Source organism: Macrobrachium nipponense, chromosome 22 (assembly GCF_015104395.2).
Source record: "Macrobrachium nipponense isolate FS-2020 chromosome 22, ASM1510439v2, whole genome shotgun sequence".
NCBI lineage: Eukaryota > Metazoa > Arthropoda > Malacostraca > Decapoda > Palaemonidae > Macrobrachium > Macrobrachium nipponense.
Genome location: NC_087213.1, coordinates 45,635,910 through 45,653,705, shown reverse-complemented (window position 1 = coordinate 45,653,705; position 17,796 = coordinate 45,635,910). Strand labels below are relative to the sequence as shown.

At 37.5% G+C, this 17,796-nt stretch overlaps 1 protein-coding gene across 3 annotated transcripts in view; it reads right to left on the bottom strand.

The window, feature by feature from the left end:
* LOC135198623 (interferon alpha-inducible protein 27-like protein 2) overlaps window positions 1-17,796 on the bottom strand; it is an 83,077-nt gene that overhangs the window by 48,308 nt on the left and 16,973 nt on the right. For 2 of the 3 annotated variants that reach the window (XM_064226379.1, XM_064226378.1), the window contains exon 4: window positions 4,092-6,316. The exons of the other annotated variant lie outside the window; for it this stretch is intronic. In XM_064226379.1, the coding sequence (XP_064082449.1) occupies window positions 6,209-6,316 (108 nt within the window). In that variant the 3' untranslated portion in view covers window positions 4,092-6,208. Of the gene's footprint in view, window positions 1-4,091; window positions 6,317-17,796 lie in introns of those variants that run through there. 3 annotated transcript variants of the gene reach the window in all.

Here is a 17,796-nt window from a genome sequence, read left to right as displayed (position 1 = left end):
ATGCGTGACAAATCTTATCATACCGGCTGTGAAGAATTCCTCTCACAACGATTTTATTTTCTAATATTTTTGTGTATTCACTTGTTTCCATGCTATTTTTCTTTTATTATAGTTATTAGTGTCTGTCTCATAAGAAATTATTGATTGATTTTCACTGCGTATTGCCGTCTGTCAGGTAATCGACAGACAGGAACTATGTTACTGTATTTGTATTCATGTGAAAACCACATATATTCGCATGCCCATATATTTTGTAAAGATATGTACGTCTACATTGCATGACATAATAAGGGTGAAAGAACCACATCTACTCGAGAATGACACTCTTAACATTATTTTATCTGATTTTGCTATGTTCTGGTACGTAGTATCTGTGGTGCGCTTAGCACCGAAAAGATGGTTTTACACAAAGACGTAGTCTTTTGACATAAACGTCAGTAGACGTTTTAGTAACGAAGTATAATTACTGTTTTGGTTATGATAATTCATTTGTCTTTATATATATGAAATTGTTCTTGGTGAATGTATTGCGCATATTACGTATGGTAAGAGTTGGTGTCATTGGGTCTTGTTTGTGCCTCTCCCCAGAGAAGCCATTAGGAGAGGTCAAGAGATCGGAGGGGAAAGAAGGGTAGTACTTCGCCCCTCTGGTCGCTCCTTTGCGTGCCCCTCTGTGGGTGTGTATGCGTATGTGCGTAGTACACTGTATGGGCATGATATCGCCCAAAATTGTATTGACACACACCACCAATTAATTCACTACATTTAATAAATATGTTGAAGTTGCACACTATTATATTGGAATTTATTTTTGACAACGAACATGATAATTATTGTAAATTGTTTTTTTATGTTCATGAAAACCTTGTAAGTCATTCTACATTCGTGGTAATTGTATAACTTGTCTCTTTTCCCAACCCCACAAAACCGAATGCAGGAACGAACGGACAGCTTCTTGGCTCAACTTTTGAGGTGACCTGTTATCTAGTTGGTTTGGTTAGTAGTGATGTGTGTGTGGATTTAGAAAGGGCGATTGCCCTGATTCTTTTAATTTTGTCGTAATTTGTTTCATTTGAGTGCCATTGATTTACAATTCCCCTTGAGTGATTAATTTCATTGTCACTTATATGTTATTACTCTTTGATATGTTTAACTTTTAGTTATTAAATTAATTTTAACTTTACATTTATCAAATGCGTTTCAATATCCCTCGATTTTATTTCATTTTTCCTATGTTTCAGTTTTGTGGATGGTGAATATGAATTGATCTGATAAACCTTTATTGTGTTCATATCTTAAGGTTATGCAAATAACTTGGAAACGAGATAACACTACGGTCCTCTAAGGTCTGAAAATCAACCTGTGAGTACTCGCAACATTTAGAGAGAGAGAGAGAGGCACGTATCTCGTGTAGCGATTTATGATCTGAGTTCATGTCTACAAGGACTGCTCAGTAAGTGAAAGTACTTAATTGTGCTACTATTCATTAATGATATTGGTGTGTTATCCTCGTTAATAATGAATTGGGTTGAGAGATATCTCCCCGTAATTTAGAAACCGCAAAGGGAGTTTTGTGGAGTTGTTACGTAAGGCTTTTAGCGGTTTTTGACCAAGTAACAACATTAAGCATATAATACAGTCCACCATAAGTCCATCTTTTTCGCAACACCGGCTGGCCCGTCCTTCCTCCAATCGACCAAAATCGCTGGAGCCTGAAAAAGGGAGAGTACACACCAAGTGAGGTGCCTTACCCTACCTGCACCACGTGCTGTGCTTGAACTGACCAAGTGTGTTTGTAGATCTGGATGTCGAGAAGATGCAGCTGTTCCAAGAACAGCCATTCGTGCATCCCACATTGATTGTTCAAATACCATCAAGAATGATGGACTTAATGTTGATGATGAGGATGATTATGATGAGTGATAAGTAGTGAATGGTAGCATGTTGACATACAGCATTAGCTATGATTCTAATGCTTAACAATAGATCGAGTGTTTCTGCGATTTAGTTTTTCTTCTTTTCTAGTCGATACTATCAGCCATAGTGGTATAATAAGTAGTATTTTACAGTATGCATTATTGCAATCCTTTGCTCTGGTCATTTGTACTTGTCACATGATACTTTATTATTCTAGACTGGTGTTTTATGGTTATTTTCATGTACAGAAAGCATTTACAGTGCTTCTGTGATTTAGTTTCTCTTTTCTGGTCAATACTATCAGCCATAGTGGTGCAATATGAAGTATGTTATGTCGTACTGCAATCATTTGTTCTGGTCAGTTGTGCTTGCCACACGATGCTCTGTTATTCTAGCCTGGGGTTGTGTTTATTTTCATGTATGAAAAGCATTTACATTTGATAATATGAGGGTTACTTGTTTGTTATACAGATCATTTCTAGCTCAATATTTGACAATGTGGTTGAATAGGTTCGAGTATTTGTCACATTATAATTTAAATTATATAATCCTAGTAATGTTTTTACGTGTATGGGTGGTAATTTTGTTTGTGTGTGTGGATGGCTTATTTTCCCCAAAACTAAAGGTTTGTTAAGAAAAACAACTGCTTCATTCACTTTGTCATACTTGAAAACCCTGAAAAAGAGGTATTACATGACGAGGTTTGTAAGATTGTAACTTTGTCGATTCGGTACCGTTTCAGTAGTGTGCCCGGTCACTCGTATGCTGAAAATGGATATTTACTTCCAGTCTACTCAATTGTGTCACGAATGGACTCAGCACCTCAAAACAAAAACAAAAAAAAACAACCAAATCCATCCAAAAATCATCAAAATATACAATAAAATCAATCTTGACAGCAAAATCCTACAGGAGCTGTTTTTCTGGTGAAGTCATACCGCACTATAAGCTTTATGTAGGAGGGTAACTTTTTCCCTAATTTCAAATAGTTCCACACCGCTTACTTTGATTGACATGTACTGAAGGCATGATATAGGGGGCAAGTCAAAAGAGACGGAAATGGTGTTGGACATTTCTTCTTTTCATGTTACCATCATGGTTTTCCAAACGTTTCCAATGATCTTAGTAACCAGGGAGAGACTAGATCATTCATTACATTACGGCCAAACACTCGCGGAGGCATTGATCTTAATAACCCGTGTAAGACGATCTTTCATTACAGTACTGCCAAACACTCGCTGAAGCGTCTTCACCAGGCTTGTACCCATATCTTTTTGATTTTTCTCTTTTTCCAGTGTATAAAGGCAGTTCCTCAAGGAAGTGTTTTGGGGGTTTGATCCCCGCCCACCTTGAAAAAGTATGAGAAAAAGTAATTTTAAGACCATTTCATGCTCATTTTGTTTCTTCTTGGTCTATTGTATTGTGCTATTCTGTACACCTACAGGCTTAATTGGTTCCTTTTTGGCCTATTATGTTATTCTGTACATCTAGACGCTTATTTTGATCCTTCTTGGTGAATTGTATTGCATTACTCTATACACCTATACTATATATATATCCATACATTATTAGATGAAATGTTGCTACAGAAACCAATCCCTTCTCAAAATCCTTTGCACGGACCTGAAGCACATAACCCAGTGGTTAACCAACATTGTGTAACGGTTTATTAGCTTTCCCGTTCATCCCTTCATCAGTCATCAACGTGATTCTTACGGGAGAAATTAGACAAGAGGCCTTGCAATAGCAAATAAATTCAGGCACGAGTCGTATAATCTCCTGCAGCCGAGTTCTAATCCAAAGCAACAAAGTTAATGTAGCCGTTAACCCCTAGGATATGAGGACACAGCTCGGCTACTCACTAGCATAGTCACAAGATTTCTGGAGATTCTCAAGAAGTTTCCTGGGCCGTAGAAGGGAGGACACGATGTGTTGGCCAAGACCGTTTGCCAGTCAGTTCCCCTGCATTTTCCCCCAAAAAACTTTTACTTTGTGGTATGCTATGTTAGAGGTAAATAATCAACAAACAAAGTTTGGTACAGCTGAAATATATTTGATATCCGGTGCTAGGAAAACTCGGTCTCAAAACAATGTTGAATATTTACGTCTTAAATGGTAGAAAAAACTATCATGTCCTCTAACAGGGCTTCAGAAAGGCAAATAAAATGTATTAATGTGTATTGATGTTTAATTAAGACATTAGATTTGCTGTTAAGCATAGAAAAATGACAAAGGAATTTTGTATGAAAAATAGGGAAACTCGGTATCAGAGAAGTCTGTCTCAGAAAACTGGGTCTCTCGGTTACCTATAGAGCTCGCGGAAACTGGGCTGTTTGGTGTTAACTATGGTATTATATTTGAATGGCTGTTAAAACTGTAAACGTGGGATGTAGTTCTTGTTTTCTATTCAATCTCTTATATTTTTAGTTTAGTTTCAGTACCCACATCGATGGCTTCTAAATGCATTTCATCCCAAAGAGGAAAAGAGAAATTCATCGACGACGAGAACTACATATATGATTTTCATATACACCGTGCTGACAAGATAAGGTTATTCTGGCGATGTGAAATGCGAAAATCTTCATGCATGGCACGAATTCACACGAAGATTCAAGACGGAGAAAATGTGATTGTCAAGAAAGTTAACAGCCATAATCATCGTCTACATTAGCAAAAGTGGAAGCCAAAAGTGCTATATCAGAAATTAAGTGTAAAATTCAGAATGGCGATTCATCTAGCACACGAATTATTTTAGCCGATACTGTGAGTAAACTTGATGAAAATGGAAAAAGTGAAATATCGAGTTTGCCATCAATTTCAAGATCAATAACTAATTGGCGGACTAAAGCTTTCGGTGCCCCTCCATTACCTCAGACACGTACAGGATTTGAAATACCACAGTCATTCCGTGTTTTGAGTGATGGAAAAGCTTTTCTACAGTGACAGTGGAAATGACGATGAGAAAAGAATTTTAGTATTTGCTTCTGACAAGGGACTTAATGACCTACAAAGTTCTCGTTATTTAGGAATTGATGGAACTTTCAAGGCTTCGCCTGACGCATGGTATCAAGTTCTGATTATACATGCTTATATACATGGGAAAGTCTTCCCTCGTGCATTTATTTATTGCCTGACAAAACAGAGAATACTTATAATAAATCTTTCATAATACTAAAAGAACTTCTGCCAAATTTAAATCCCAAGGAAGTGATGATTGATTTCGAGAAAGGCCTTGGTAATAGTATTAAAAATCATTTTCCTTGTTGTGACACTGTTGGGTGCTTCTTTCATATGTGCCAGCATGTTTATCGCCCAATTTGTGATTTGGGTCATAAGTGTCAGTACAATACCAACAACAACTTTTCGTTGTTAATAAGAATGTTTTGTGCTTTGGCATTCTTACCAATTGAAGAAGTTACAAATGCATTTGAAGAACTTAGTGAAGACGAGTTACTTCCGATGGAATTTATTAGTTACTTTGAGTTAACATATATTGGTGCAATCCGTGGACGTCGCCGTAGAAGAGAAGCTCCTTTATACCCTATAACATTTTGGAATATGAGAAGTCGTGTCATAAATAAATTACCTCGAACAAACAATGCGTTAAAAGGATTTCACCCAGCCTTAATTCAATCGATAGCATGCAAAAACCCCAATATTTGACAATTTATTGATGTCCTGAAAAACGAAGAGGCTCTAACGGAAACTAAGATTCTACATTTGTAACTAGGAGAAAAGCCCATTAAAAAAAATATGAAAAACGACAATTGCATTGCAAAGTTAACGGAAGAGTATGATGACAGCAACCAAAGTGATTTTTCGATCTATTGTTTATAACCTTAAGTGTTTTTAAAAGTGTTATAATTACAAGATTAAATTTATAACTTCATCATTTTAATTTTTTGTCGATTAATTATCATCAAATAAATGTTCTCTTAATAATAAACTACTGTTTAGTACCCTATAATTATATTGTATAAAAATACTCAATAAATGTTCTTTTATTTATAAATTACTGTTTAGTACCTTTATAATTTAGTATAAAAAACAAGTTAAAGGTTTTAAGCACAGACGTTTGAGACAGAGTTTTCTGAGACAGAGTTTTCTGGCCACCTTGATATCCTACCGTGCGAATTTTTAACAAAACAGCACTGTGACTGCATGTACAAATATTACGAATTTGTTCAAAAATTTAATTTTACACAATACCTGGGAAAAGTGCACAAAGGAAATTATATTACTTTCTCCAAAGTTAATGCTTCTCCTGTTAAAACAGATTCATTCTAAGTTTCTAGAGAGCATTTGCCACTGCTCCTCCAGCAACTGCTCCTCCAGCAGCGAGGGCTGCATTTCCAACTGCTGAGATGCCAGCTGCTCCAGCTGACTGGAGTAAAGCAACCTGAAAATAAAAAGAAAAAAATATATATAAATATATTGCAAGTTCATAACCGCTTGTACATTCACAGAGTAAGATGTGCTCTCGCCCGAATGACTGGAGAAAAAAAAAAATAATTGTTCACTGTCTTCCATGTCATGGGTTATGCAAGGAAAAAAAGGATAAAGAAATTTTTATCTATAAAAAGTAGTACTACTGAACACCTTTAAATGGCCCAACCACACACTGGCCACATATGGTGTCGTCAAATGGCATACACTGGGTGAAGTCCTGTGACGATGGTGACCTCGACAGGGTAAGTGTGCAGATAAATTACTTTACATAATGAAAATATCAGCTTTAAACCTTCCAAAGTCATTTCATCATGGAGGACAAATAGCCAAAAATGTTTTTTTTAAATGAATTTGAAAATTTTTAAAACCAGAAATTCATACATAAATAAGAGGTTATTTTGCGTGGCATAACACAAACTTACTCCAGCGCCAGAACAGTCAACTTTTCGTGAGAAAAGTCCATGTCTGCTTTATACAAAGCATTTGCACGACTGAGGTTGAACCAGAGGCAGTCGCCCGAGTTATCTTTATCTTTATCTTTGACTGTTTTGGACTGGCCAGAGAATTAAGACAAAGCTGGAACCGGTACCTATTGTGTCTCGGACTCCTTTGGTATCTAGTATATCACGGAGAAGGTGGCGACTTATAATAATTCATTTAAATTTTCACTGCACTGAAATTTTACACAGAGAGTAATGAAATTTTCTGAAATAACGGATTATAAACTTTAAAATGAAAGTAATAATGAATTGTACCACTGACCCATGGATATTTACCTAACGGATCATAAACATTAAAATGAAGGTAATACTGAATTGTACCACCGACCCATGGATATTTACCTAACGGATTATAAACTTAAAATAAAGGTAATACTGAATTGTACCACTGATCCATGGATGTTTACCTAACGGATTATAAACTTAAAATAAAGGTAATACAGAATTGTACCACTGATCCATGGATATTTACTTAAGGGATTATATGTTAGGAAACAACAAGAGTCTGTCTAGAAATAGCTAGGGAAAACTTACTTAGGAAAACCACTGGTAGAATATATGTAGTGAAAGTAGAGTGATGAAGGATCTACCAGAAGTTAAGGTAGAAAAGGGAGTAGATGTGTACAGCATAAGTCTGCACGAATAGCAGTTTCGTAAACCAGACCAAAACAATTGGCACTTGTTTTGGAAAACAGTAAGGTGCTAACCTCACCAGAAAAGTTGAACTTTGACTCCTTCAGTGGGTGGTTACCGCCGAGGGACGAAACCAATCAGACGAATTTAGAGGAGGCACCGGAAGTAATTAAAGCCATTCATGAAGAAGTAGGAGGTGTCCTAAAGGACATTTGAGGAGGAGCTAATTGAAGTAGTTAGGTCGAAACTTCATTTGAAGTGCTAGAGAAAAGCAGTCAAGAACCAGACCTTATACGAGGAGGCTGTGTTCCTTCTCACTCTGTTCCAGTGTAGTGTAGTAGTGTGTAAACTGTATAATTGTGAACTTCATACATTATTCTAATTATAAGTAAATTTTATGAAGAGGTGTTTAACTTGCCCAGTTTCCCAAAGATATCCAACCCCTGTTTTAAACATATAAATTACCTCCTGAGAGACTTAGTGAAGAATAAATAAACTAAATGTTCCTACGAGAGAAGAAACTCAACCGTAACTAGTGATAGATGAAGGTTAGCCCATATGACAAACAACCTTTCAAACATTACCCGTAACAACGAAAAGAAATAGAAGAAGAGAGAGAATAAGAACTCGTAAGTACGCCACGCAACATAACGAAGAGAATTAAAAATAAAGGCAACCACAACATATAAACTTTAAAATAAAGGTAATACTGAATTGTACTACTGACCCATGGATATTTATCTAATGGATTATACACTTTAAAATGAAAGTAACACTAAATTGTACCACTAACCCATGGATATTTACCTAATGGATTACACGCTTTAAAATTAAAGTAATACTGAATTGGACCAGTGATCCATGGATATTTACCCAACTATATTATAGGAACAAATGCCACGTAAATCTTTTTTAAAACACCTTCACGAGCAGATTTATTAAAAGTATTCCTAGAAAAGCATGAGAATCGCCTTGAGGGGGCTGGACCAACGCCATCTCGAATTGACAAGGCCTGTGCGATCACTCAAAACACAGCGATGAGTCATCACCAGTCGTCTTATCCTGGCCACAAGCTACCATTCCCAGTTCTGTATTTTTGGTGTTATTTATTACTTTTCATCTAGAGTATCTAATTGCTATGTTAGATAATTATATTTCACAATCTTCAACAACATCATAATCCTCTAAACCTGGTTAATATGATTAAATCTGCTGCATAATGGCGGAAAATCAGCGCAGAAGTTATGATGAGAAACAACAGTTTATTAACACAAATGGTTATAAAATACATTATCAGTCATTGCTGATGACTTTAAATGAAAACTCAGTACTTGCACCTTTCATATTTAGTAAAGTTCAACCATTTGTTTTTAATTTGCATTGCTGTGGGTACTTTTTCTGAGGCCATCTAATGAGACATTACTAGTTGGCAACCTCCGATTTCCAGTGCCCTTTCTAGTGCAATACTTAAATCCGGCGAAGAAGGAAGGTTTCCAGACACACGTGTAACTCCAGACAAAATGCCACACAGATGTTCTGTTCCCCTTTGTAAAAGGGAATTACAATAATGGACCCAAGTGTATTCGAAATAACTGGATCAATCAAAGAGATGCTGATAAAAACATGATTTTTCCTGAGTTTCCCTTTGAGAGTGAATTCCATACTGCACCCAAAATATGTAATGCTCCATTTGCCACTTTGCATAAATTACACAATTTAGAAGCAGATTCTCTCCTCAGATATGCATACAAAATTACATCAAAAGCCATTAAATCCATCGAGTTTAGAAAGGCAAAATGTCAGCCTTGCCCTACAAAATTTTCAATGAATAGGTCATAGAAGCACTTTTGACAACGGGAAAAGAACACTGTTTGCCAAATTCTGAAGATGTAGCTAATTATATTAAAGTCATTTATCTCTGGTGGACCATAATGAATGTAAAGCATCCACATAAAGGTACTCGGTTTCACAATGAATATGCTACTCCACTAACATATAATGTAAATGACGAGAAGTATATTTTCCTACAGAAATTCCATATCTGGTTAGATCTCTGGGATAACATTATTAAAACTGGTGGAAAGCTGAGTAGGGAAACATTCACTGCCTTTAAAACACACTAGTGCAATGATAGAAATAACAAAATACTGTGTAGAAAAATTAAAAATTAAATATGTCTTACCAGGAAAACTTCAAACCGATCAACTTGAAAATAGATTTGGTAAATATCGTCGACTTGCTGACAGCAATTAGAACATTTCCTTACGACAAGTGTTCGAGTGTGAAAAAAAAAACTGAGGTTAATATCTGTTCTCAGAATACTTTTAATAATAAAAACATCGAACTGAAGATCTTTGAAGAAACGAACTGGGAGTGCATGAATAATCAGGAGTCCGGAAGTAACGATTTTTTTTTTTTTATATTGATGTCAGTCAAGATGATATTGATAAATGTATGGATCTTTTCCCGGTTATAACATACCTTGCTGGCTATTGTGTGTATGCTGTTGTGAAAAAAATTTAAGTGTAGCTCCTGTAAAGACTTACTTGCCAAGAAACAAAAGATAGCTTACCAGACAGTAACAGTTACATTCAGGGTATAAGCAGAGGATGGCTTCTTTATCCGCATGAATCTGTAGTAAACGCAATTCTAAACTGTCACAGTGTCCTGGTTTTATCAAATCAATGTATCAAAGGAATTTAGCCACGGACATTTCACTCACTGTCCTTTCTGATAATGATGCTTTTTTACCTCTAATTGATTGTGATGCTGGGCATAGCATAGAAAATTTTTTTAAAAATGCTGATATTTGCTTCCTCCAATGCCCTACTAAACAATTATTGTAAGAAAAGTTATGAAAACATTCAAAATTGCAAAAATTTAACAAAAAAGAGAAAGCTGAATACACTGAAGAAATAAGATTCTGAAAAACAATTGTTGTGAATTATAGAGAATATTTATTTTGTATATAGCTCTTATACTTTTTCCTAAAGAGAGAGGCATCTTTTGTGACCATTTTTGTGCTCTTGTCCTCCTTTCTAAGTATAAAAATGTATTATATACTCATTTCTGTGAATAAACTTTTTCGTTCTCATTACTGTTTCTGCACTGATTTCCCTTTATATTTAATCATATTAACCAGGTCTAGAGGATACTGATGATGCAAAAGACTGTAAAACATAATTAACTTACACAAAAATTATACATTCTGCAAATAACTGATAAATGCCACCAAAAATACAAAGTTGTAAATGGAAACGCACGGCAAGACTCGGACGACTGGTGATGACTCATGCTTGAGTCTCTCAGGGCTTCTCAATTCAAGATGGCATGTCAATTCGAGATGGCGTTGGCTGGACTCGTTTTTCTTTTTTGTGGATAAATGTTTAATGAAGATTCTTACATAATGACATCACTTTAACTGTTTTTTTTCTCAAACTGCATTATTAAGCTGATTTGCTTGTGAAATGAAGGACATAATGTATAATGGACAATACCTGGGAGTCACTAACAACAACAAAACACATTTGGCCGACACTTGCATTCACATTTGCTCAAATACTTACAATGGGCTGGACGTCCTTTTACGCGTACCAGGCTCACCTAATTTTTGGAAGGACGATCTGCTTCCCTGAATAGATGTGATTTCAACACAGGTAATAGCACTTCTCTTCACGGATTACTTATTTCTGCCTGTATAGATACATGCGTCGTATGCCTTCATATTGTAGAAACAGCACATAGGTTCGGTTTTTTGTAATACCGTTCTTGTGATGGGTGGAGATACATACTAGACCAATTGTACGACTTCCTCCAAATATGTGATGTGGAGATACATATAGAGCGCAATTGTAGGCAGACTTCCTCCAAATATGTGATGATAATTCTCATTTTACTTTCAATCAAGATTATTTACAAATTTGGCGTGAACATACCCGAAACCTCAAGAAATTACTCTCTCCTAACCCTTTTTAAGGTTAAATGACACTGAAGAAATTGCTATTAAACTTTTAAGGGTTAAATGACACGCAAGAAATTGCTACCTATATAAATAAACACACTCTTAAAACTTTTAAAGGTTAAATGACACTCAAGAAATTGCTACCTATATAAATATACACCCTCTCTTTAAACCTATAAAGGTTAAATGACACTCAAGAAATTGCTACCTATATAAATATACTCTCTCTCTTTTAACCTATAAAGGTTACATGACACTCATGAAATTGCTACCTATATAAATACACTCTCTCTCTCTCTCTCTCTTAAAAGGAACGGATTTAACCCAAAAAATTTTGATAATTTTATTTGATCACAACATACCTGTACTAATAAATAAATTGCATTACTAAAAGTTCTGAATAGTCGTACATATTTAATGTTTTGTATAAACCAAATGCTTAATGGAAAATAACTGAATACTTTCAAGACTTAAAGCAACACTTTTAAGATTTATACTAATCAAACCATTTGTGAATTAGCCAGTGACCCGTGCACTGTTAGTTTCATTAGGGTATCGTCAGGATCACAGTAAGCTATTCAAGTCATTAAGAGCATCTCTCAGACCTGAGAGAGAGAGAGAGAGAGAGAGAGAGAGAGAGGAGAGAGAGAGAGAGAGAGGTTGTGTTGTGTTCCAACACACTGATGTAACAATGCATGAGTCACCGACTAATTACACAGGATTACAGAGAAATTGAGGCAAGCATAAAAATAGTTGTTATAGCCTAATTTTTGGGGTGCTGATTTCAGATTCAAAAATCTGAAAACAATTTTCACTCATCACCTCTAGTTTTTGATATATGATAATGTGTACATGCATTCATGGCATTCAGATGTGTACTATAAAGGACATTGTGTTTTTAATTATAAATTTTTGGAATTGTGGTCTGTAGAAAATTTATATGGCCCATTTTTACCAAAAGCATCTAGTAACATGACATGCAATCTGGGTACAAAAGTACCCTATTGGCGGTGAGAGTAGGCGGTTAGTGCTGATTGACATTTATGTTACACAACCGTTTTAAATATGTTAGATACATGTTTATATTATGATTTTGAGACAATTCACATAATCATATATATGATCAATGTTTATTTTGTTTTCCGGATTTTTGTGAGCTGATACATAATCCATACAATGGCTCCAGGCACTTCAAAACACCAAAGATGCATCAACAAGGAAAATTCACTCTGCTTTGTGTGTGGGGATTTCACGAAGGTTGCACAGCGCCAAACAATTACTAACCTCTTGAGAACTTACTTTCATTATTTTGACTGTCAAATTAGAGATCAGGACAAATCCTAGGGCCCCAGCCCTGTTGTAAACCCTGCTACAATGGAGTAACTGCATGATTTAATGGCAAGAAAGTGGGCTTCAACTTTGCTGTCCGGATGGTCTGGAGAGAGCCACAAAGCCATGCAGACGATTGTTATTTTTGTTTAACACATATAAACGGTTTTATTACTTCTAGAAAAAGATTGAATATCCCAACCTTCCTTCAGCTATATATCTCCTCCTCACTCAGATGATCTCTCTGTCCATACACCTCCAGCAATGAGGACTTTCTTCCTTCATCAGATGAAGAAATGCCTTCAGGGGAAGAATCTGCCAAGTCAATCTCTTCTGAAGACATTGTCTTCGTTTATTCAGGAGCAAGTGCAAGCCTAATTGATCACGCAGGAAGACCTGAATGACCTGGCCCTTGATTTGTATCTATCTAAGCAGCAGTCAAGAGCTCCTGGAATCCTGGCTTCAGCAGTGGAACCTGATCAAGGCAGATGTAAGGACCACCAATTTCAGGACACAGAACAAATACTTCGCTTCATTTTTCGACATGGAAAACAGGTTGTACTAATGCACAAATGTCTCTGGCTTGTTCACCTTCCTTGGTTTCCCACACAGTCCCTCAGATTGGTGTCTTTTAATTGACTTCCAAGCAAAAGACTATGCTCCTGCATAAGGGGAATAAATACCCCAGCATTGAAATTGCCCACTCAGCCCCTCTGAAGGAGTCACATGATAATATGGAGAAGCTCAAGTATAATCAGTACCAGTGGAGTTTCTGTGGGGACTTCAGGTGATTGGGCTCCTTATAAGTATGCAAGCGGGCTTCACAAAGTAGTTACTTTCTCTGCGCTTTCTCTGTCTCTGGGACAGTCAGGCTGTAGCCAAGCACTACAAGCAGAAGGACAGGGGCTAAGAAGCACTTTTGTGTGCCTGGTGAACACAGTGTCAAGGAAAATCCTCTGGTGGTTGGTTTAATGAAGAATTTCGTGAAGGCCATGGACAAAAGTGGCACTGCTTTCCAATACTTGTGCACCTTGTTCCCAGCTATGAGTTCTGCAAAGCTTAAGGTGGGCATCTTTGTCGGACCTCAGATCCGAAAGGTGCTGAAGGATATGAACTTTCAGGAGCTCCTTACCTTAATGGAACCAAGCATTTAAGTCCGTCTGCAATGGCTTCCTTGGTAACACGTGGGTACCAGATTACCAAGAGTGCATCGAGTTGTTAGTCTTGTAAGGATACGGGATGCAGAATGTCACTAAAACATCACTTTCTCCGCTCCCACCTCGACTTCTTCCCTCCGAACCTCAGGGCAGTGAGTGATGAGCATGGAGAAAGGTTCCACCAAGATATTACTTAGATGGAAAGCAACTAACCAGGCAAGAAACCCAGCATAATGGCAGACTTTTGCTGGATGCTCTTGCTTGACAACCCGGAGGCAAAGTACACAAGAACAAAAAAAAAAAAAAAAACTTCTGTCTGGCATAAACTCGGCAATAATGAAAACACAACCTCGTCCGAAAAGTTTCGCTCAAGAAGCTGTTAATTATTTTTTCAAAACATGCTATAAATATTCTTTATTAAGGATATACATGTCGATTTATTTTCCTTTCAGGAAAAAAAAACCCTTCTATTTATCACACAAAAAAAAAAACCCTTCTACAGTAGTACCTCGATACGAAATTAATCCGTTCCGAGGCGGCCTTCGTATAATGAGTTTTTCGTATCTTTGGAACACATTTTACATGTAAAATGGCTAATCCGTTCCAAGCCCTCCAAAAACACCCCATTAAATTTCATAATAAAGCTAAATTGACCTATAAACAATGAAATACTACAACAATTTGGACCATTCAATACCTAAATTAAGAATATAAATCCAAACCTGTAAATAAAGTGTATAATTAGTGTACAAGAAATATTATTACTGTAACGTAAAATGTCGAAGCTTACCTTTCGAGTGAGGCTATCTCCGAAAGTTGCGGCAGAGGAGGAGGAGGAGGACAAACGGCAGATAACGTACGTACGTACGTACACTTAACTTTACGAAAACACATAAAAAATTTAAGGAAAACTACAAAAATAAAATTTACGAAAAACATTAACAAAACTGTAACACTTAACTTACAAAAATCTAAATTACGTAAATTTTTTTACCTTTTTTTTTTTCCTTTTTTTTTATTTTTTAACTTTTTTTTTTACTTTAACGTAGGTTTTTTTTTTTTTTTATTTTTTTTTTTTTTTTTTTTGTTTAACAGAATTTCAACTTCATCACCACTTTCAACGTTCTGTTTTTCATCACTTGGTTCTTCCTTTTTGCTTTCAACTTTCTGTTTTTTATCACCAGGTTCTTCCTTTTTGCTTACTCCTGCTAATGCTGAAGGCCTCTTTAAAAAATAACTATCCAAGGAAGATTGCTTCTGCCTGCTTTTGACAATGTTCCTGAAACGACTCAGACAAACGTCATCGAACTGCGCAAGCATACGACCTGTGTGAGCCTTTTCGGGGTGTCTTTTTTCTATGAACGATTGCACTTTATGAAAAGCGGCTAAGACCTCCTTAATTTCTGCCGTTGTCATAGGCTCCTCCTCTTCATCGCCGCTGCTGGAGAACTCCTCTTGAACAACGTTATGTTGCATGGCCTCCAACTCCTTCAGGTCATCCGTCGTAAGGTCCTCTTGGTGCTCCTCGAGAAGGTCGTTGATGTCGTCCTCGTCGACGACCAGCCCCATGGACTTGCCGAGTGCAACGATCTCGTCAAGATCTGGTTGCAAAACAGTTTCGGGATCGTCAACTGTTTCGGACTCAGCAGCACCAGCTTCGCCCACGTCGAATCCCTCGAAGTCTCGGTCGGATACGGCATCAGGCCAGAGTTTCCTCCACGAGGAATTCAAGGTTCGCCTCGAAACCTCCTGCCATGCTTGGTCGATGAGTCGGATGCATATGACGATGTCAAAATGCTCCTTCCAAAATTCACGCAAGGTGAGGTTTGTGGTATCGGTGATGTTGAAACATCTTTTGAAAAGATGTTTCGTGTACAGCTTCTTGAAGTTCGCTATCACTTGCTGGTCCATGGGCTGGAGGAGAGGGGTGGTGTTGGGCGGAAGAAAAAGAATCTTAACGAAGGAATACTCCGCTAGGATATCTTCCTCAAGGCCAGGAGGGTGGGGAGGGGCATTGTCCAACAGCAGACATTTCAGGGGAGGCGCTTCTCTTGCAAAAACTCTTCACAGTCGGGCCGAAGCACAGATTTACCCACTCGGTGAACAAAAGCCTCGTTACCCAGGCTTTTGCATTAGCACTCCACATCACTGGAAGCTTCTCTTTCAACACTTTGTGGGCCTTGAAGGCTCGAGGAGTCTCGGAGTGATACACCAGTAGGGGCTTCACCTTGCAATCCCCACTGGCGTTCGAACAAAGTGCGAGCGTAAGCCTGTCTTTCATAGGCTTATGCCCGGGTAGCTTCTTCTCTTCCTCCGTGATGTACGTCCGACGAGGCATTTTTTTCCAAAAAAGGCCAGTCTCATCACAGTTGAAAACCTGCTGAGAACCGTAGCCTTCCTTGGTCATCATCTCGTCGAAAGTCTTCTTAAATGCTTCGGCCGCTTTCGTGTCGGAGCTGGCAGCCTCCCCATGACGCACCACCGAATGGATGCCAGTCCGTTTACAGAATTTCTCGAACCAGCCATGCGAAGCCTTGAACTCTGGGGTTTGCGTTGAAGTCCCTTCCCCTCCCTCGTCTTCCACCTGCGCAATCAAATCGCCGAAAATAGCACTGGCCTTGTGAGCGATTGCCGTCTCCGTTACTGTATCGCCAGCGATTTCTTTGTCTTTTATCCAGACGAGGAGCAGCCGTTTCATCTCGTCGTGCACATGGCTCCTCTTGCTGGACAAAATAGTGATGCCCTTCGATGGTGTAGTTGCTTTGATGGCATCCTTCTGTTTAAGGATTATGGCCGTATTCCTTTGTGATCACACTCAATCGCATACCAGCTTCGTACTTCTTTATGATCTCCATCTTTGTCTCCAGAGACAGCTTGCGCTTCTTTCCGTGAATTTCAACTTTCTTGGGACCCATGACTACGTTAATTTACGTAAAGTTACACAAATACGTAATAATACAGTCTTCGCACAACACGATAATATGTACTGCAACGAAATCACTAACGAATTTACGTTACTAAATGAAATCGTTGGAGCGAACGAATGCCGAATGCGTACGGTAAAGTTTCGGGTGCGAAGTGGCCGAGCTAAAGCACGCCAACACGTAGTACGTATGTATAGAAGATGCATGATGGGAGAGATGCTGTCCAATCAGAGAGAAGGATCTCATGGCTTGGCTAGCATCAGGAACCAATGGGACAGCAGGAGGATGGTGGCGAGTCTACGATAACTAAGATGGCGGCGTGCGACGCGAGTTTCAAAATTGTTATGGGGCGAATCTCGGACTTTCAGAAACCTTTCGTATCTTGAAAACTTTTCGTGTGTAGAGCAGTAAAATTTTTCGTCTTTGCTTTCATAACTTGGATTTTTCGTAAGTTGAGCCTTTCGTATCTCGAGGTACTACTGTATTTACATAATGAAAGAAAATTTAGAAAAAATATGAAACATCATGAAATTTTTCATCTGGTTAGGAACGTTAACAAATTAGAAACTATCATAAATTAAGTCGCTTCATAAATTTTATATTTCACTCATAAGTTCTTTTTAATTATCGATAGATTTTAAAAATTTGTGATGCATAATTTTCATATGTACTTTTTAAAGAGTACTATTATTCCAAATAAAAACATCCATTGTTGTCATAGTTTTTACATTGATTGACTGTGCACTCATTACATCAATGTCATAATTTTTACATTGACTGACTGTGCACTCGTTACATCAACAAAGAAAATATGATGCAAGATTAGTAACCCAATCATCTATCAACCAGGGATTCCGTTTACTCTTTTACAGTTCTTGTGGCTCATAGTAAACGAACACAATGTTCTCTGGCATTGCGTAATCCTA